We start from the raw sequence: 22786 nt of genomic DNA on the forward strand, positions 1-22786 counted from the left end.
ATGCCGACATGGAGATTGCTTGCACTGGCTGAAAAACAACAGGTTCGGTGGAAGGAACCCCGTTGGCAGGACCAGCTGCATCTATGTAACATGGTCATTTTGTGCAGTTAAAACTGTTATGTTCCACAGTGACCACTGCTCCTTTGTAATCTACCCCACTCCAATCTACCCCACTTTACACAAATCTTTCCCACACCATTGTATCCCAATCTCACCCACCTCACTGTACCCCAACCTAACTCAGCCCAATCTACCCCACTCTACTGCACTCCATCCTACCTCAATCTACCATACTCCAGTCTAACCCAATCTACCTCACTCCAATCTACCCCACTCCATTTTATTCCAATCGACCCACTCCAATCTACCCCAATCTAACTGACTTCAATCTCCCTCACTCCACTCTCCTCTATCCCAAGCTACCCCAACCCACTTCACCCAAATCCGCTCCACTCTACCTCACTCCACCTAACTCTAATTCACTCCAATCCATCCCACTCCAGATTACTACACTCCACTCAACCCCCCACTCCAATCTACCCCACTGCAATCTACACCACTGTACCTCAATATACCCTATCCCAATCTACCCCACACTACCCTAGTCTCACTCCACTCTACCCCAATCTACCCCACTGCAGCCTACCCCAATATACCCACTTCAATATAGTCCAATCTACCCCACTCCATTCCACCATAATCCACCCTAATTTACCTTACGCAAATCTGCACTACTCTACCGTAATCGACCCACCTGAATCTAAACAAATCTAACCCTATTTAACCCAACTCTATCCTTTCTACCCTACCCAAATGTACCCCACTCCACTCAACCCCAATCTACCCCCACTCCACTCCACTACAATCTACCACAACCTATACCCAACTCAAATCTACCCCACCTCAATGTGCCCCAATCTATCCCCATTCTACCCAACTCTACATTTTCTATTTTACCCCAATCCACCCTACTCCACTCAACCCGAAACTACCCCACTTTAATCTACCCCACACCACTCTACCCCAATCTACCCCACCCCAAGTCACCACAATCCACCCCAGTCTACATGACTCAATCTCAATCCACTCTACCCCAATCAACCCCATTCCAATCTACTCTACACTACCCTACTCCAATCTACCCCAATCTATCCCACCCAAACCTACCCTGTCTACTCTATTCTGCTCCAATCTCACTCAACTCTGCCCCAATCTACCCCACTCCACTCTAGCCCAATCTATCCCATTCCACTCTACCCCAATCTACTTCACCCCAATCTAGCCCACGCTATCCCGCCACACTCCACTCTACCAAATATACCCCACTCTGGCACCAGAAACACACTCCTTACCTAACACAGTAGATAGGCTTCCAGGCAGTTAGGCAAGATCCTTAGTTCTTGCAGCAAGTGCAGAAATCAGGTGATGTCCTCTCACCACTAGGAGACTGTCTCTTAGGGAAACACCATGCTTGAGCCTTCAGATGTTTTTTGAGTGCTTTTGGGAAACAATGTACTTCCTTCCTTAAAAGAACTTGGAACTGGAACAAAGTGAGCTGATTTTGATTACACTTTTTCCAGATAGGGTATGTGGATCCACTGTCTAACGCTTCAGAACTGGTTCGGGGAGGTTTTCTTTCAAACTTAATTTTCTTAATGTTCATCATATACAGCTTTTGTGCAAAGTGATGGTTCTCACACAAGTTAGCAATATGGCTGGCTCTAAACAGGACCAGCAAAACATGAGCACAATGAAGTGTGAGATCTTTGCACCTGGCCACCACCAGCCTTCCAGAAGCAGTAATCAGAAAAAGGCAAAAGAGAAGACCATACCTAGAAACTTCCTCATTCTAAAAAAAAAGAAAGTGCAGCCTCATTCTTCCACCCCACTGTGAGGAAAAAAACTTTTTGCAGGTTCCCCCAACACACCTTTCGCCCCAGTTTGGACTACTAGCTGCTGGATTTTCAACTCTGAGCGTGCACTGAGGCCTGCCAACCAACTTGAGTGCCAATGTTCTGGCCCCTTACAAAATGCATGTTGAATTTGCTATCCTTAATTGGCATAAACTGAGTTACTTATAAGTCCCTAGTATATGGTACCAAGGGTACTCAGGCATGTACAAGTGTCCAGTCAGGGCTGCAACACTGGCTGTGCCACCCTGTGTGAAACAAAGTAGAAAATGGCTCCCAGCACGCAACTGCTTCCTGAAAGAGCATTTTTCCACTGCTAGTTTGACTTTGCCATTTAAACCAATGACAAAGCCCCAATTTTCCTTAATATCTGTAAGTCTCCCCTAAGTAAGAGCCATTAGGCATGGATATGTATATTATTAAGTAGGGCATATAGTTTCAATATGGCCTAACATCAAAACTCCCAAGTGGTTGTTTTTGCTGTGGACAAGTTAGTAGCACCATTGACTAATAAGGAGTTATCGACTGACCCCTCAGTCTGGCTAACTTCTGAGTGGGACTACTAAAATAGGTACTTCAAGGAATCAAATTAATCAGGGCATTAAACTCGACTTGATGCCCAAGTCAAATTTAATGTTACTTTTAATGAAAGGCAACTTTTAAAAGTTGATGTTCTGTTGTCCAGTTTGTCTGGTGGCTTCGCACAGTTACTGTCCAACAGAGAGTCTTCTGCCCTCCTGGGGAGTCATGTGGACAGCTTTCAGGACCAAGAACAATAGAAGCTTGCTACAGGTAGAGGTGTTACCTCACCCTTGCAGGAAGTCACTCAGGGTGTTGGACCAAAAGTTAAAAGGTGAAGCAGCCATTGTTGAGCAAATGGTGATCACACTCCTGAAGGGTTTCCCCTTTGTTCAGATAGACAGGCCGGTGATGGGATCAGTGAAGGGACACACACTGGTTTTCTTTATGGGCGTTCAGCCCACAGGTAGACACACCCTTAAAGTGGGCCACCATGCTTCTAACATCCAAGGAAGGGTTCTGACATATTGGGAGTGGGCAGAATAGTGCATGATGAGATTGCTAGATCCCATGCTTGGGGTGGGAGAAACAGAGCTTTACTCCACAGAATTACGCGGAGTTACATAAAAAATGCAAGATTCCACAGAGTTCTGCCCACCAAACTGTGCGCAGGTGTAACAGAGTCATACATTAGTTTGCCCGCTTGTCTGAAAGAGTAGAATGTCACAGCGTATGTGTACGTCCTCGTATAACACTGTGCTCAAGTCTCTGTGATCAGTGTATCAGTGTATCTTGTTGCACATGCATCTGGGATCAAACATGTTAACTTGCTAAAGTGTTTATAAGGGAAATCTATTAAATGAACATGTACCTCAGATTCAAGCTACTTGTGTTATTAAACTATCAATAACAGAATAGTTCTAGATATCTGAACAGTTGCTCTAGCCCAACTAATGGGCTTCTCCAACTTCCATCCCATTACATACACAATTACACCCTGCCCTTAACACATCACAGCTCCCTACAGTCAGTGCTCATGGTGGAGTTGCATCCTCGGGTAGTGAATTTCATGCCTATCCCTCATTTAATAGCCTAATTTCTTCAGCACTCCCCACGCTAGATTACAGTATACCACACAGAACAAGCTCTCCTGCTCAGTGCAGAAGTAGCCCATTCCTCGATTTCAATCCCTTTTTGAGAGCCTTTCAATTGAGCTTGCCCACTATGCTCTGTGCAAGGTGGATGTAGCACATGCAGTAATATCACCAGCACAGGCTGATGGATCTCCTCTCAGTTCCAAAGATTCAAAAAGCCAATGTGTCAGTAGCAGGTTTGCCCGTCATTCTACTACATTTAAATCATCAGCCTTCTAGGAATGAGGCAACTCCAGTTGAAACCTGTATGCTTCAGTTTACAAATATAGCTTACCTAGTTTTTATCATACATTTTTAATAATACAGATCGTATCCCTCAATGAACACAGTGTGTCTGTTCCTGGAATGTGGTGTGCACCAGCATGCATGGTTGTAGATAAAATGCACATTTGAACAGATGGAAGAAGGGTAGGAAGTCCAATGATTTATCCCCTCGTGCCAAAGGCACCCCTCAGAATAGAATTGAAGCCTTGCTTTTACTCTGGATTTGCACAGCTAGCTGTAATCCCTTTCTATTTTATTGTAATTCCTGGTAACATTTTAAAGGGATTCAGACAATAGTGCTGATTAATTCTGCTGGCGGAGCTGAGAAATTCATTAGTAATTCCGCATTACAAAAGTAATGCCGAATTACTAAATTCCTCCAATTCCGCCGGTGGAATTAAAGATTCTGCCCACCCCTAGAAAGGACCAAAAAGGGACTGCCCTGCTGACTCCTGGGCCTGACAAGAGAGGCTGCACCGACTGCTGGACTGCCCCTGTCGCACCTTGGGCTAGCAAAGAGAGAACTGTGCCCATGGCTTCTGGCTCATAGAAAAGTTTCTCCCAAGCCCCAGACCAAAGAAGTGACTCCAACGGTCAGTGGGCTGACCCCATGGAACCAGCACCGGGGCCATCGAAGCTGAAGAAGCCCATCCTGGCAAATCAGTTGCCTTTCTGCAAAATGCCATTGACCACCACTGGGCGCCCTAAGAGACCGAACTTCGAGTGCCAAAATTTGCACCCAAGCCTGCTCAACCTGTGAGTGTTGCCTGAGTCCAAATTGGTCTCCACAGAAGAACACTAGCATTCACTAAAGGATACCGCTGGACCGGCTGTTTAGCTGTGACTGGTAGCCCAGATGCAGCTAGCCTTCTACTGGCTCAAAGAGGATGTCGAGGGACCTTGGCCTCTGGAGCAAAAGTTAGCCCATTTTATCGGTGGACTGAGGAATAATACCAAGGACACTCCAGTCAACTACACAGCACCTAGAGGATTTTTCAGCATCCTCGCCATCCTGCATCCCCAAATTCAGGACCACTCCTGTCTATAGCAGTCTTGATGTAAGGCTGATTTAGTGACCAGGACTTGAGACTGATTTGGTAACCAGGTAACTGTCCAAGTACTCCTTAATGGCCCTCCTGACTTTCTCCTTGCTGCATTTGGCCATCCCATTTGGGCCGCAGTAGCCGAACACAACTCTTTCAAATTTTCTAAACTTTAGTTACCAATGCTTGTTTCTACTTTGTACTAGTATGCAGATATTTAAGTTTTACTTAAACATCTATATCTCTGGAATCCTCTGATGGATTTTGCTCATCTTGTTGTCTAAAAAATTATGACAATATAACCTACTTTTCCAACTTGGTGTAAAAATTTTTTTGTGATGTGTGACATTCTTTGCGTTTGGTGCTTCTAAATGCGTTACACTAGTTCCTTTGTTTAAGCCTTGCTGCTCAAAGCCTCAGCTACACAGGGTTGAGCTAGAGGTTTTTCAAATGAGCCCGACTGGACCAAAGAGTGTATTATCTGGTAAGGTTGCACAACCATACCATATAATACACCACAGTCCTCACCCACCATCTACCACATGGCAGTCCTCAAGAAGAACTAATCAGCAGCCATTTCCTAAGAAGGCAATTCATTTCTAATAATAGCCTGTCTCCATTGTCTTTCCCTTCAGTATCTGGATCGCCACCTCCCATCAACCGGAATGCAAGTAATACACTTCCACTATCTGGGGAAGTAGACATCAGCCTTCATCTCATGTTGTGCTAATCCATGGGTGTCCATAAAAGATCTTGCTGGCCTGAGTAAACAAATTAATACCACAGGGACAGTCTTATTACCACATATTACCATATATGTATGTTACACATTCATTACAGACACCGGATATTCATATGGGATGTGAGCAAAAAGTTTTAGTGGTTCAAATAACAGCAGAAGAGAGATCAGTATACCACTTCACTCTGACACTAGGAAAAAGTTCAGTCACACTAAAGAATCACAAATCACACAGTATGCTACCACCATCGCTTTATGTATCTCACCTTGTTATGGACAGTAGGCCTATGACTACTGTGAGGGCATGATTTGTGCACTCCTTATGGTCGCAGAATAGGTCCTGGACCTCACAGTACCAAGGACAGGCCCAGGCCCTAGAGCACATGCAAGATTAACATGACGGTAGGGCTAACCAAAAAGTCAGAATTCCAGTTTTACATAAATTCAGCACTGATGGCAAGGATACTTGCCTATTTACCATGCAGGGGACATCCAGTGAGTCCTAGTAAGGCTCACACTTAAGTCTTGGTGATGGGCCCCTCCCACTCGAAAGGCAGACTGGATCTTAGTATCATTTGGGCAGATCTTTCCTTTGCCAGTCTGATGCTCAAGCTAGACTACAGAGGGATTCCCTAGCTGGCACTTTGTTGCCTTGATGGTCAGTTTCACTCCCAGTATCATAACTAGCATTTGTTCCAGGTGCCTCATGCGGTCCCATTAATTGTGAAGATGGCATTATCGTACAGGTAGGCCACACAGAACTCATTAATCTCTGAGAGAACATAGTTCACCTGCAGCTCAAAAGTGGCAGGAGCATTTCGGATCCCAAAATGCATGAAAATAAACTGGAACAATCCATCTGGCACAGAGAATGTAGGCTTCTCTTTGGCACAAGGTGCTAATGTCATTTGCCAATAGCCACTGGTAAGATCAATGGTACTTGAAAAGCTACTGGTCAGATCAAAGGTAAGTAGGAAGTGAGCAGCACCCACCTGGTCCACCAGCTCATCAGCTCTTAAAATTGGGTGTGCATCTTTACTGGTCAGCTCATTGAGGGCCCTGTGTTTCCCCAAAAACCCATGTGTATGGGTTCTTCCTTGTCCACCAGTACCACCTGACTGGACTAAGGACTGTGGGAACACTTTTAATCACCCAAATAAAAAGTCAGAAAAACAGTTTCACATGAAATCTGGCACTCTCAGCTGGGCTGTATGCCTGTTTGCCATGGAGGGGATATTCTTGGTGCAACAGAACTCTTCCAACGCCATTCCCACTGGCAGGTAGGTGCCCTGTCAAACACCTTTTACTAATGCCAGAGCCAAAGGTGGTTCCAGCTATTAGGGAAACCATCAACATTCATGTTTGATGTTTAAATTAGATTGGAGATGTGATGGGAGGGTGGCAGGACTGCTGAACATTTCAGGGAATGTTTCTGTTCTCCTCTTCCTTAAACAAGGCCTTAAGTTCCCTGTGGAACCTTCTAGCTTCTTTAACTTGGACAACCTGACAAACTCTACAGAGCACAAAGGCAAAGGTTTCTGAAATAAAATATTTGAAAACAGATCCATAAAAAGCACAGGATTGAAAATAATTATGCAACGTACAAGTTATAAAATTAACTAAATTTCATTCACACTGCTTCTCACACAGATAGCCCCAACACTGCTCCAATTTAGGAAAGACCAGAACACATACCTCTTAAGAACATTACTTCATGATGCATTAAGAGTGCAAAAAACAACTACCATCCCTATCACTTGTTGACTATATCTTTGACCCTCTACAGTTCTCCACTGCCTTTGATGCTAGGGGTGTGCTACACAGATACCACATACATATGTACAGAACATTTAATTCATGAACAGAGAGCAGCAGTTAGACCATGGGTCTCATTAAGAGCTACTTATGTTCAATGAAAACTATCCGAAGCTACTAATATTATTAGAGTTGTAACAGTAACAACATTAGACAAGATAATATACTGATGATGTGCAAGAATACCAGTTGTCATCACTTCAGTGCATCAGGCAGGGTTGCTAGCAGTGAAGTACACATGATTTGTCAATGTGAAATTCCTCTACATGGGTAGCAATTTAATAATATTAGTAATAAATCTCTCCAACCCTGCATGATGTATTACTCAAACATAAACTTTAAATATATTTTGAAATTCAACTATTTTTCTCAAAACATAAGCTTGTGAATTCAGAAAAGACACACATTATTGTCTTCAATACACCCTTTTAAATTTTGGTATACATATATTAATGCAACCCAGCAAAAAGTTCTAATTTAGTAGGATAGCCACTTCCGGGTAGCTGTAGAGCTAGTAATAGCTTGCGAGCTACTCTTTGAGAAGCCTGAGTCAGACGATGACATATTTATTTTATGGAGGTGACTACTATATGACGTGATGCCATCATGTACCACAGAAGGTTTGTGAGTCGTGTCAATATCTCTTTGTCACAAGCCTCTGACATTCACCATGGCTACTGAAACCACAGCACCCTAACAGAAAGCGACCCCGCATCAATGCCACATTGTATTGGGATGGTCAGGCAATATTGAAAGCGAAAATGACACATTCCCACAAAGAACACACTGCACAATCATACCGGTATTCATGAAAACATCTTACAGTGATGAGAAACGGAAGGGTGTTCATCATCTCCAAGATGAAGGGGATCCGAAGGACCTGCTCCCATATGTTTCCCTGGCAACAGAAAAGGACAAAGAGACAAGAGGTCAGACCTCGGAATCATCAAAGAAAGAGCAGCTGAGTAGAAGTGAAAGGACATTCAAACCACTGTCTGTGACCTTTGCCTTAGACCCCCAAGACAAATATACAGGAGAGACAGATTTCTACCTGGTCCAACCAGAAACACGTGGGGCAGGCATGCAATTATCTCTAACTTGGGAGAGTGAGGATCTGGAAAGCTGGTCAATTACAATGTTAGTTATGATAACAGTTGGCAGCATTACCCAGACTGCATTTACTTAATTTTCACAATTTAGACAGACAATTCAGGATTACTTAAATTGCACTGGTGCAATTTTGCACCAGCATTTACACCTCCCTGACCGTACAAAAACTAGATTTGTACATACAGTTCTGTGTAAACATGGCATTCTGCGCCATTCCAAAAGCCAATGGAAATGATACAACTGACATCTGTGTAATCCATCTAGTATGATCTGGGCAATGTTTGGGTAGCAGGTGCAAACCTAGTCATGACTGAACAACAATAGCTAAATCCATTGTAGCACATCGAGAGAACTCAGTTTGGTGTAAAACAATTGGTTTCACCCGCCAGACAGCATAACTGACAGCTCGTTCTGAAGCATGGTTGATAATGAGGACTTAAGAACATGTCTCCCTGCTGGGGCTGTACCATTGAAACTTTGCATTGGTGCAAAAAAATTGGAAATCGATTCGCACAATGTGTGCTACTTATATAAAACGGAATGAAGCAGCATGTATTTGAATCAGGGCAAACTATAGTGCAAACTCGTTTCACACAATTTTTACTGCTTAGATTTATGAAATGAATGGAATACAGTGCCTTCAATTTTCTAATGCAAGATATGCGTTAGTATTTGAAGCGAAATCCGTTTGTTCTGTTTTTTTTTATTGCACAAGTAGTAAAGCGGTGCAAAATCAAGTTACCTTGAAAACCTTTGTGACTGGCAACGAGTTACAAGTAAGGCACCCACTTTTCCATTGTATAACTTTACACATAAGTGAAACAATATGTTTCTATGTATGTATTTATGTTTTTTAAAGGAAAAATAAGTGTGATTTTCATTTGAGTGTCTCTCCTTGCAGCCAATAATGATGCACTGCAGAATGGCTGTGCACGTTGACAGCACAGGGAGTTATACAGTATAAGAGAATTGTATAAAGAAACTTCAACAGCTGTAGCTGTGCACACGTGCTGGTATCACTAGATTAATCTTCTCAGTTAGATATATTGTTTTATTTCTATGACAAATGAGCTCACCAAAGGCCTTTGTCTTCGTAAATTCTACAATTCCCGAAATCGCAAGGTTTGTGACTGCAAAAGGGCTTTTCCTAATGTACTGAAGTCCTTTCAAGAGTATGATTTCAGCTTAAAAGGGTTTTTGCGATCTTTTCTGAATCACTAATAGGAGGGGGTGCAAAAGGGGTGGAACCCTCCTATTTCTGAATGGAGTGGAATGCATCAATGTTTTGTGACCTAATAGCTGTCACAAACCATTGATGAGTTGCCGACCCCATAGCGAGGATGGTAACAGATGAGCAAAAGGCAAGGTGTCCTCTAGGGACATCTTCCACTTTGTCAATCCTGTACTGCGAACATGGTGGTTGTGGCAGTAGTCCACAGGACTATTGCCTGCTCATCCATCAAATAAGCCACAGCCCGTCCTTTAGGGCGGAGGGGCCACGTCCCCCCACCTTTTGCCCCTCATGAAGAGTGCCTATCAGGCTGAGTAAAGGTCAGCCTGACAGACACTCTTCATGTTCAGATCAGGCAGCCAGGATTGAGACTTGCGCGATTTGCGCATGCTTGACTCCTGGCTGTCTGAGCTGAAGTTTTCTGGGCTGAAGAGGTCCCAGCTCCTATGGGGGTGACCCCTCAGCTCAGTAAAGGTGCCTCGAGGCCCTTCCCCTCGGTGACGTGGAGAAGCGTCACCCATTGACCTTGACCTGGGTGCTTCAGGTTTAAGCCCTGCAGCGCCCAGGGCGCGTGTTAATCAGTGACACCTCATCACTGAGTGGGGAGGGGTCAGCAGTCTCACTGACCCCATCCCACTCTGTGACAAAGTTGGGACTGCTGCCTTCTCTCATTGGCTGACCTAAGGTCGGCCAGTGAGGGAAGGAAGCAGTCCCAACCCTCCTGGGACCTCCGAGACTGAAGGTAAGTAAGTGTGTGTGTGTGCATGCATGTGTGTGTGTGTGTGTGTGTGTGTGTTTTTTAAATTAATGTTTGGTGCGTGCGTGTATGTTTGAATGTTGATGAGTGTTGTAAATAGATGTGCGGCGGGTGTGAATGAATGAGTGTGATGCCCGCCCCCCTCGCTCCTAAATTTACCGGCTGCCACTGCATCAAATGGCTTCCAAAATGGGAAACGTATTGTAAAAGCAGCACCTGTGCCCACAATGGGGCAGAAGGGGCTGTTTTCAAAAGAAAATGATTCGGGTTTGACAGAAAATACAGGGGCAGAGGACTGCTTCCTTGCCGGTCTCCATCACTGCATTTGCAGTCAATCACAAGGGGCAGCCAATAGCAAGGGGTCTCAAATTGTGACCTGCCTAACTAATATTCATTACAAAGGTCGTTTTTCGTACATAAGTCACATCAATTGCATCTCAATTTGCAAACCAGTCATCATGCGAGCTGCACATCCCTGGTTTGTGAATGGGAATGCAGTCACCTAAGTGTGATGGTACATTTTTCATTTAAATCCATATGAAAATACACTTCCACACCAGTATTAAGGCTGCAACTTCATTTTTCACTGCTCAAAAGATAAATACGGATAAAGACCCGGAAGATGAAAATAAATAGTGATCAAGACCATAAAATCGGGAGTCCTAATTCTAAGCAATACATGTATAGTGTATGGCTTCACAGCAAGTAAGGGACGTGAATGGGGTGTGCGAAATTTACATAATTTCTTTCTATGTAATTATGTGAATATCCACTAAATGTATGTGCAATTATGCAAGATGTGAAACTAGCATTTAGGCCTATATTTATACTGTTAATGTGCCGCATTTACGTCATTTTTTTAACGCAAAAGCGGAGCAAACTTACAACATCGAATTGCATTTTGTAAGTTTGCGCAGCTTTTGCCTCAAAAAATGACCAAATGCGGCACAAAAAGAGTATACATTTGGTCCCTAGTGCTATATTTTAGTGCACGTGTCTTCGGATCCATTTAGATACAATAAAGCATTTCATGCTGAAAAACTATAGCACAAAAACCACAAATGCCACAAAACAGTTGCTGGCATTGTGGTTGTACTTGGTGTTCCTGTGCCTCCGCCAGATGGCGGTAAGACATAATTTCAGGAATTTCACATAACAAGTTTAACACAAAATTACATGAAATTATGGTTGTGTACTGGAAAGTTTGTTTGGGCCGAGACGTGGCTCTATTTTCTCCCTAGAACTAGTAAACACTTTAATATTTGAAAATTATGCAGCAAAAATACACTAATAAAAAGCAGCTGCATAGCTGTCTTTATTTCTCAGCCTGTATGAAAAGATCAGCGGCAGAATCATTTACGGTGAATTAGTCATTATACAATAAACTCCATCCCAAATAAGAATGACGTTTGCGCTTCTTTTTTGCTTTATTTGCATTCTGAAGAACATTACAGACATGCTCATGTGTATGGGCTCCCCTATCCTGTGTTACATACATTTCCCAACCTAATCACCTTGTACAGCACGCGGCCAGTGTGAAGGGGCTCTGGGCTGTAGGGACACCCGCAGGCCCTATCATTGACAAATGTACAATGAAGAAGATAAAAATGTAAAACACGTATTGAGGAAAAAAAGAAACATGACAGTGGTAAATTTAACACAAAACAATCGTGAGACCCCCTCCCCACACATACACATGAGATGCATGCATAACGCATGGATTACCGCCAAATAATTGTTAACAACGTACCCAGCCTACAGTGGCCTGGCGCCGTCTTTCGCCTCTTCCAACTGTGCCTCCATAGTTTGTAAATAGATATCGCATGTCGTGATCCCTTGTGCCCCCCCCCCCCCCCCCGCGACCCCCTTGTCGGACATCAGAGAGTGCGACAGCTTCGGCCTTTGCCCAGCGCAGCAGTGTGTGGAGCCAAATGGATGTATGCAATGCCGCTGGTGATTTCCAAGCCATTGAAATCTAGCATTTGCACAGCACAAACGCCATGTGTATAAATCTATGGAGATATTTATCTCCTTTGGCTCTAGGACGAGTACCCAGTCAGCAGGACTCTGGGGAGTGTCAGAGGAGAGCACCGTATCGACCAGGGAAGAGGTACTCTTCTCTATCTCCTCCCAAACCTGTTGCACCCCCAGGCAATCACAGATCATCTATAACCCCTATTCGTGGGCAACCCGGATGTGACGCAGCAACATGCACAATAAACGGTGGGGTGTAAGATTTATCTAGTGTAAGAAATTAAAGTAAGTGAAACGAAAACAGAGGTTCTGCGAAACATCCTTAACCTGTCCTAAGGCCTGAGTCCAATGTTTGTCAGTCAAGGGGAAATGGAGGTCCATTGTCCAGCTGTCTCTGGACTTTGTAAACGGATTCTGCCACTGTCCCAAAAGAGACGCCTACAGGGCCGTAGTGATTCTACGAGTGCCCACATGGTGTGGCGCTGGAGTGCGGTCGCAGGGCCGCTTATTTCTGTCCCCCAAGCCAAGGTAAGCGTGTGGTGGACAGCTTCATAGTGCAGGAACTGCCTGGCTGGTATATGAGGGTCGTTGCAGATCTCAGCAAATGAGTGAATCACCCCCTCGTCATAAAAATCACCTGTCTGGCTCACTACCGCTTCCTTCCATCAGGCCACATCATGAAGTTGGGTAAAATCTCAAAGAGCTGGCCACTGCCACACTGGTATTAAGGGTGAGCACGGGGAGGAACCCTGCGGATTTGGAAATATTTCAGCCAGCAACACCATGCCACCATCATCTGTGGCGCTTCCCAGGCTAACCAGGGCCAAGAGCCGCTGTGGTTCCCGCGTAGAGAGCGTTGCCGTAGTCCAGTCTGCTGCTGACGAGCGCCTGAGTAACTGTCCTTCTGGTTTCGGCAGGGATCCACCTGTAGATTTTGCGGAGAATGCGGAGGGTGTTGAAGCAGGAGGATGAGACGGCGTTGACGTCAGTTCTACTGGCAGCAAGTTCGGCAAAGAAATGTGAGAGGAGCACAAGCAGGAGGGCCAAAAAGTAGTGCAGAATTCGTTGCAAGATTAACATCTTTGAGATGACCATGTGGCCATTGGCGCAGGGGGAGAGATTTTCAAAACAATAGTGACCCACGCACCAAACCAAGGTCCCTATATAGGTTCCCCACCAAGAGGTCTAGATCGGAGTGGTAGATCCTTATACCTAGTTATTTAAATGTATTACATTGCCATTGAAGGCATGCTCTAGGGAGATCAGCTCTCTCAGGCTCGGAGACTGGGCAGAGGGGGAACAGACAGGACTTAGCCCAGTTAAGACAAAGACCAGACATCACCCCAAACTTCTCTAAAAGTGGCACAACTACCTGCAGCATGGCCTCCAGGTCTAGCAAGTATATAAGCACATCACCGCATACAGCAACATCACATGGCTACTTCCTTGAGCTCTAAATCCCCAGTCTTCCACCCATATATGCAGTCAGCAATCCAATAGCCCCATGGCCAGCGCAAAAAGTAAATGGGACACTGGACTGCCATGCCCGGTGCCCCTGAAAACATCAAACGTACCAGAAATATACTGGCCCTTCTTGACTCTAGTTCTGGGGTGCCCCTAGAGCAGTAGTTTTCAAACTTGTTAATGCCGCCCCCCCAGTGGGAAAAAAATAAATTATCGGGCCCCCCTCAGAATATTTCATAACTATTCTATTAAGTTGGCAATGTTTAAATACTTCTAAAGTTATTTAAACATTGCAGTTAAGTTCTGCTACCTTTTGAAAAATGCAATAAACATTTTTCTGCTTAAAACAAAGCACTATTATCTGCATAATTCTTCTTTTGGCCAGAGCCTGGCACCCCCCCCCCCCCCCCGGATCACTTGAGGCCCCCCAGTTTGACGACCCGTGCCCTAGAGGGTCCTGAGCCACTGCAAGTAGCCTGGCTCAATCCAAATGGCCTGAAGCGTTGCAAAGCGTTCTCACTCTAAGGTGTCGGAGTAAGTGACATCTCCACCGGAACACCAGTGGTATCCAGATTCACCTTAAGGAGACCTAGCAATCAAAGGACGTTGAGAAAAGTGCTTCTCCCCGGTATAAAACCTGAAAGATCTCCATACACGAGGGTGCTGAGTAGCAGCAGCAATCTATTTGCCAGGATTTCCCCCAAAATTTTACAGTCCAAATTCAACATGGAGAGTGGCCTGTAGGAGTGTATGTCTAATGGATAACAGTCTGGCTTGGGAAGAAGTACAATAAGAGCCTTGCAGAGTGTATCAGGGAGTTGCCCAGAGTCATATGCTGCGTTATAAACTTCCAAAAGCTTAGGTGTCAGGATAGTTCCATAAGTGGAGTAATAGTCTACAGGGAGGCCATCGGTACCTGGCATTTTACCAGGGGCGGCACCTCCATTAGGGCAGAGGAGCATCGCCCCTCTGCCAGCAGCAGAATCTGCAAACCTTTCACCAAACTATGTTTACTATCCCTCCGTGGTGAAAGGGGCAGGGCAGGCCCTGGGGGGGTGGGGTAGTGACGAGTTGAGGGGAGTGCACTGTGCACTCCTCTCAGAGCGCATGAGTGCTTGGCTGGCCATCTCGGGCCGGCCAAACACACATGCGCTGTTGGCACTCTCCAGCCTGGCAACACAGTTGCCGGGCAGGGGGAGCCTGCACAGGCTCCCAGTCTGAGTGTGAGGGCCCTGCTGGGCGCTCCCAGCCAATCCTGATGCTGCTCTGAGCAGCGTCAGAATTGGCCACAGGGCAGGCTGGGAGCCTGGGTCTGTCTTCAGTGACGGCAAGGGAGCGGCGCAGCAACGGAGGAGGTACGTTTTTATTTATTTACTTTTTTACATTAAATGTTAACCCCCGCGTGCTGCACCCATTCCACCCCTTCATAGTTAAGCGAGCCGCGACTGCGTTTTACTGTGCACAATTTGTGAAATTGCCACGCACAATTCATCTAGCAGAAGGGGAGCACTAAGATCAGCCCCAAAGGCTGCATTTGGCCCAGGGAGTGGAATCTCTTGAAGATACTCATGCAGGGCAGATCCAGGAGGACCCAGCACATCTGCGTAAAGTGATCTATAGAAACCCACAATGGCTGCATTAATGTCGTTCTGCTTATTAAGGATTGCACTATCGCCTGCCTGAAGCACATCGGGAGGGGCAGTAGCATTCATCACGTATTATTCACATCAACATCCTACCTACGTGGTTGCCCTCTCTGTGTAGCCTGGGAAGGTTGTGACTACAATCAAGCCTCCCCAATCTTCGCTCCAAGTCCCTATGTTCTCCCCATATGCATAATAAAGAAGCAAGCCAATCAGGGGATCGCGGTTGTTCCAATTCTAAGCTACACATATCACCTTTTTTAGCAAGTAGGTCCTGGTGCAACAACTGCCGAATGCCCTATTTAGTGGAAATATAATGCCCTTGTATCACAGCCTCGTGAGTGTTCCTCTCAGTTGCTCGATCAGAAGCAGAGATGGCATTAAGCTCAAAGTATTCCACCAGACGCCTGACCAGACCCACAGGGGATCAAGGAGGAAGCTAGTCTGTAACCACAAAGTTGGAATTTGAGGGCAGGCGCGGCCTCATTGTAGCAAGATCAGGAGCAGACAATGGTCGGACATTGTGCGTGCAAGATATTTTGTGTGTGGGATGGCAAGACAAGAAGGGCACGGCAAAGAAACAGGTCTATACAGGTATGTATGTCGTGAAAAAGGGAGTAAAAGGAGTACTCATTCTGGCCTTGAGATGGCGTAGCGGACCATCCCCTTTTGTCCCTTCAGCATTAGAGGCTGAAGGCTGCCCATCCATGAAGGTGCATCTCATTCGTCTTGGGCTTCACCATCAGGGCCGTTTGTAGTACAGGATGCTGGTGCACGCTCCTGCGGGGCCAATAGGCCATTTCTGGTCTCTCAGGGTGGCAGGCCCGGTAAGTACACCAGAGTAACGATGTGCCCCCAGCCGGCGAGGGATACATAACACCAGGTACCCTGCAGGGATACCGATCACCAGGAGGGGAGACCATCTCCTCAACTCCAAGCCACAGACCCACAGGGGCAGATGGCCAATTGAGCCCTTGCAGAAAATCAAAAATCAGTTCCCATTCTGCACAGGCACCTCTAGGTGGCGACAGATTGGCACTCTGTTCACCCCTTCCAGTTGAGCACATTCAGCAGTTGAGCGCCCCAAGTATAGCCATGCCAGGGGCTGCAGATGTGTATTCACAGTATAAGAGATGGGGCCCCTTCTGGTGTCAAGTTGTGGTATCCACAGTGAAAAATGAAGAGGCTTCCTCCGCTGTCTGGCAATGTCAGAGGGCCCCCAAATGATCCCACATTGGGTGACTCACTCTTATCATCAAGGGGCCCTGGTCTGCTGAGCCACCATCATACCGCAGTGTATCCTTGGGGTGCCTTCGAACCACAGGCACGACAGCCCTGCAAGAGGCCTCAGCTATCAATGTACAGCTGTGCTCATATTTGGGGCCAAGTGCCCAGCAAGTTTGCAGCCCAGACCTTGCTGCTCCAAGTCCTACAGGCAATTCCAGCTGCCTCGCCGGTGCAAATGAAGCACACACAGCAGCTCTGCACAGGCCGCTCCTCCTGTGCATGACCTGCCTCCACTGGTCTTCAGGGCCCGGCGCACCTCCCGTTCAGGTATCAGGAGCAGCAAGTGCTCTGTACCAGAACACCCTCGGTAGCAAGTGGGGCACATGGCAGAGGCAGCTTCCTCTGCAGCTTTTTCAGGGCCGAACCGCAGTCAGCCCGGCCCAAGCCGCTATCTGCATTTGTGGCCCATCTCTGTCAGCCGTCAAGGCCCGGACCTGTGTCCTGCTCAGGCTCCTGGAGCAGCAAGACGGGCCCCTCCACTCTCTGGCCTCCCTCACATCAGCTCTCTGCGCAATCTGCATAGCTAAAATTGAGGTTATATCTTTTTTCTGCCTACTGCTTGGGCATACAGCCCAACAGGTTTACTTACAGCCTGCCCAGGCGTTGTCCAGCTGTCCATTCATGAACTAAGCACCCACCACAACAATCGTTAATGAAGGAGGAACTCTCAAGGAGGCAATTTTTTTTGTTTTAAATGTTGAAAATCTTTGCGCCTTTAGTGCCAACCATGCACGAATACAAAGTGCTATGAAGCCATACTAGTTTAAGATATGTAGTGTATAAAAACCAAGTGCCACCCCAGGCCCTGGCTGCAGATTGCTGGCTCCTTTAGAAGTTGAGCTGCTGTATTTGTTCCCTCAAGAAATGGATCCAAAAGACGATCAGGGTTCTTGTTCCCTTGAGGAACTGATCGAAATATCGGACTCAAGCGCAAAGGAGAAATACATGCCTACAGTAAAGGTACTGATCTGCTGTATGGCATTAAAACTGGCTCGATCATCATGCGCTTAGCATTAATGCCAAAAACATGGATTGATATGCAAACAATAAATGTTAAAAAGCTTTTAGTTCCTGTCTTATTTCACATCTTACTTAATGTTGCATTCGTCAAGACAGTTGACTGTTTCATCATGCTGTGTTTCTGTGCATTGTATTACTCTTGCATAGTGTACACTTTGATCATGCCAGGTGTTTACCAGGGGCTTCGACTGAGAGCACTGGTGCTGATGCTCAGCTTTGGCTTGAGCCTGTAAGTGTGTTGGCGCCTCTGCAAAGCACACAGAACAATGGACTCGTATTCCAGTTACAATTGAAATTCAGTGTAAATGTGTGTGAAGGGAGTGCACAGAGGTCAAAATATTTAGAAGGCAAAAGCAAAAGGAAATAAAGTGCTTAAATGTGCATGATTGAAGCATATGTTTGGGGTGGTAAAATGAGGGAGATACGAGGAGGTGCATTCAGGCTTGACTGAAAAGAGGGTGCTGAACAGGAGGCTGAAAATGTGGAGATGGATGAGATGTGAAGAGAAAAAGGGCAAACATATCTTACATGAATCACACAAAACTGAAGACCCTACTCCTTCCACAGGCACCAATATTATTTAATTCACAGTCTCAAAATTTCAGAATTGAAACATGTCCAATGTTAACTATTTATAACTAATCATTGTTACTTATTTATCTCAAAGAGCTAACAACCACTGACAAAGCCAACTGTACAGACACGTTTTAGGTGTATGTCAGTTATTGTGTTATATTTCTGGATGCAATAACATCTCAGAGGGAAACCAAAATACAGGTTAGGTGTCACAATATGGGAATAACAGAAATGTATTTTGCATGTTCCTTTGTAGAAGTTTTATGCTGGAACCACAAGTGCAATTACCACGATTGCCTTTACAATATGGTCATTACAACGCATCCTTCATTACAACGAATGCACTTACCATGAAAGTTTTATTTCACGGAAAAGCCTTTATCACGCATGTGACAATTTTGTGGTAAAGGCATGGTTGGTAAAGATATATGCGTGGTAGAAAATAAAATAACGCCTACATATATATATATATTATAATAATATATATATATATATTGCAAAACAATTAGTCTTAAAAGCGGCACGCTCTGACTGCCGGTGCCAGCATAGGGTTCAGACCAGGACCATAAAAAAATAAGCCAACAAGAATTGCTGCACTCGCAGAGGTAAGGATTAGCAGAATCCATTTATACAAACTAAAACCACCTGAGGAAGACAAAATGTTGAAACGTTAAGTGGTGTTTGAAGTGCTGCTCTGTGAATAAATGGAATCTGCTAATCCTTACCTCTGGAAGTGCAGCAATTCTTGTTAGCTTATATATATATATGTATATATATATATATATATGTTTGTGTATATATTAAAACATATATGTTATATATTTTATGTAAATATTTGTGTATATATATATATATATATATATATATATGTATATATATATATATATATACACATATATATATATATATATATATATATATATATAAATGTATGTATATATTGCCACCCACAAACCATATCCACGCAAAGCCTTAATGATTCCCTTACCACCCTAAATCCCATACCAACATAAAACGTAAAGATGTCCTTACCACCCCAAAACCCATACCCACCCTAAACCTATAAAATGCCCTTACCACCCTAAAACCTATACCCACCCTAACACCTAAAAAATACCCTTACCACCCCAAATTCCATACCCACCCTAAAACTTTAAAAAAATGCCTCTACCACCCCAAAACCCAAACCCATCCCAAAAACCTAAAAAATGCCCTTACCACCCCATAACCCATACCCACCCTAAAACCTAAAAATGCCCTTACCACACCAAAACCCATGCCCACGCTAAAGCCTAAAAATGCTGTCACCACTCTAAAACCCATACCGAACATAAGCCATAAAGATACCCTTACCACCCTAAAACCTAAAAATGCCCTTACCCCCCAAAACCCTTACCCATCCTAAAATCAAAAATACCCTTTCCACCCAAAAGTCATACTCACCCTAAACCTAAAAATGCCCTTATCACCCCAAAACCCATACCTACCCTAAAACCCAAAAATGCCCTTATGCCCCATACCCATTCTAAAACCTAAAAATACCCTTACCACCCTAAAACCTATACTCACTCTAAAACCAAAAATTCTCTTACCACCACAAAATTCATACCCAACCTAAACCCTTACAAAAACCGTTACCACCCTAAATCTAATACCCATCCTAAAACCTGAAATGCCCTTACCACTCCAAAACCCATATCCAACCTAAAAACCCACTATATATATAACTTAGTGGCGGTCGCCATTAGGTAGTTATAGTTAACGTCACAACGAATTTGCGAATAATGGCAACAACAAAAACATTTTTTGAAGTGTCAAATAGCTACGTTTCTTTAGTGATAGCAGTAGAGAGACACTCATGCTTGCTCTGACAGATGTACTCAGATACTAATCCGTAAAATGGGGACATTATTGTTAGGTTCTGAATTTACTTGTACAAAACCAAAGAAATTCAGCAGTTATAGTAGGAGTTGCCATGCACAACTAATTACTCTACATAAAATATAATTGATGACATATTTTATGCCATCTTTCATACTCTCATTGCAACATTTGCAATAAACTTATTGATGAGACAACTGTACATGGCGAAGGCACGAGTTATAGTTACCTTAGGGCGTGGGTTTTAGTTACTTGGAAGAACTCTAAATATAACTGCTGAATTTCTATGGTTTTGTACGAGTAAAATTCAGAACCGAACTATAGTGGCCCTGTAACCTTTGTTTTTTTCAGTATATATATATATATATATATATATATATATATATAAGTATGTATACACATACAAACCACTTACCTGTATTTACCTGCAAAACCTTTACCACACATACACCTTTACCATTCATGCCTTTACAAAATAAAAAAAAAATAATACTTACCTTTAAAACCTTTACCATGCATATACATTTACCATTCATACCTTTAGAACAAAATTTGTTGTAAAGCCATGCGTGGTAAAGGTATATTCGTAGTAAAGGCATGCATGGTAAAGGCATGCGTGGTAAAGGCATATTTGTGGTAATGGCATCGTTGTAAAAGCATTTCATGGTAAATGCATCATTGTAAACGATGTTTCCCCTTTTGAGAGAGCCACCACTTTTTTCATACCACTCAAAGGCCTGTCTGCGCCTATTTCTGTATGACTGATTACATCCAGCAGCTGTGGCTGCTTCCTGATGCCTGGTTAGAGCATTTTCTTCAGAGGTTGATGCCCTGTGCAGTGCAGGACATTGGGTAAGCACACACTTTAAAGGGCCTGAAGTTGTTGCAGTGTACAATTCACACTTTAAAGGAAAGGGGGAACATATTAATGCTGTAAGATATGAGGCAGTTTTAAATGTGTTTAATATGTCAAGACTATACATTTCCGTCGCTTTATAAACCTTGCTTTCTCACTAAACGTATTTACTTTCAAATGCACCATTTGGCTATCTTTTTTCAATTTTTTTCTTGCGAGAAGGACCCACCCTGGGCCCCACGTTTGTCCATTCAGCTTGCTTGCTTCACTCTCTACATAAGCATCTCACCCAGACTTTTACGCCCCCCCCCACTTCCAAATGTCACCAGCGGCCACTGCCTGAGGCAGCCCAACAGAAAGGGGCTTGTTGGCCTAGATGAAAGGGGCCAGACAAACTAAGGGCCTTATTTATACTTTTTTAGCGTCGCATTTGCATCATTTTATGACGCAAAAGCGGCGCAAACTTACAAAATACAATTGAATTTTGTACGTTTGCGCCACTTTAGCATCAAAAATATAACGCAAATGCAGCACCATAAAAATATAAATCAGGCCCTAATTGCCCTCTGAGCACCAGGAACCATTTAATCCAATCCAGGGCTAGCGTCATATCCCAAAGTAAGCAAGATGCTCTAGAAGGATGGCATGGGATACAATATCAAAAGTTGCAGATGGCTGAAGTAATATCAGTGCAACTCTTCCCCTGATTCCGTTTCAATCAAATATATTAAACAACTTCTACTAATGTCATCTTTGTTTTATGAGTGGGGCGAAAACCAGAATAAGTTGGGTGGAGTGGCCTATATTTTTGCTGATATTCCAAGAGCTACCTATTCATCAGCTTCTCAAGCACTTTCAATGCTGCCCAAGGTTGCGATATTGGTCTGAAATTAGCCAGCATATTGGGGTCCATGGAGAGTTTCTTAAGAAGGGGTACCAGTTTTGTTTGTTTCCAGACCAACGCTACTGAAGCTGTTGATAACAATGTGTTGAAAACCTTGTTCAAAACTGGATTGACTGTTACAACAGCAAGCGCCAATATAGAGGGTGGACACAGGCCAGCTAGAGAACCCGGTTTGCCTGATGAAATGGCAAATTTGGGCTCCTCCGGAGAGACTGAATTAAACTGGAAAAGCAAACAGAGCCTAGGAGAGGCCTCTGGAACCAAAGACAACTCACTACTCCATTCTGGTGAAGATACCACAACCAAATTGTTTTGAATTTTGATGATTTTCTCCTCACAGAACATTTTCTGGCACAAAGATGGGCTGTATACTCTGACAAAATGATGGTCTATATTCTCTAACAAAATAATGGGCTAAATACTTAGGCAAAATGAAAGACTGTATTTCCTGGCACAATGGTTGCAGCATTATGTGGAAAAAGATGGGCACAGTCTAAGAACCATGATTAGCATACTCCCTGGAGCAATGACTGGAAACTCTCTGACACATTAGCAACAGTGTTTTCTGGGCAATTCAAATAAATGTCGTTTTGGCACAATGGGGCAATACTTTGTGGCACAATGCAGGCCAAAAGTCTC

General features: G+C 44.3%; 1 protein-coding gene across 1 annotated transcript in view; it reads right to left on the reverse strand.

Moving 5' to 3' along the window:
• The window catches only part of LOC138293872 (potassium channel subfamily T member 1-like), a 577968-nt gene that overhangs the window by 488144 nt on the left and 67038 nt on the right, over positions 1-22786 (reverse strand). Inside the window, exon 7 of the mRNA XM_069233172.1 lies at positions 8268-8342. Within this exon, the coding sequence (XP_069089273.1) occupies positions 8268-8342 (75 nt within the window). The remainder of the gene's footprint in view (positions 1-8267; positions 8343-22786) is intronic.

This window comes from Pleurodeles waltl, chromosome 4_2 (assembly GCF_031143425.1).
Source record: "Pleurodeles waltl isolate 20211129_DDA chromosome 4_2, aPleWal1.hap1.20221129, whole genome shotgun sequence".
In the NCBI taxonomy this organism is placed as follows: Eukaryota; Metazoa; Chordata; class Amphibia; order Caudata; family Salamandridae; genus Pleurodeles; species Pleurodeles waltl.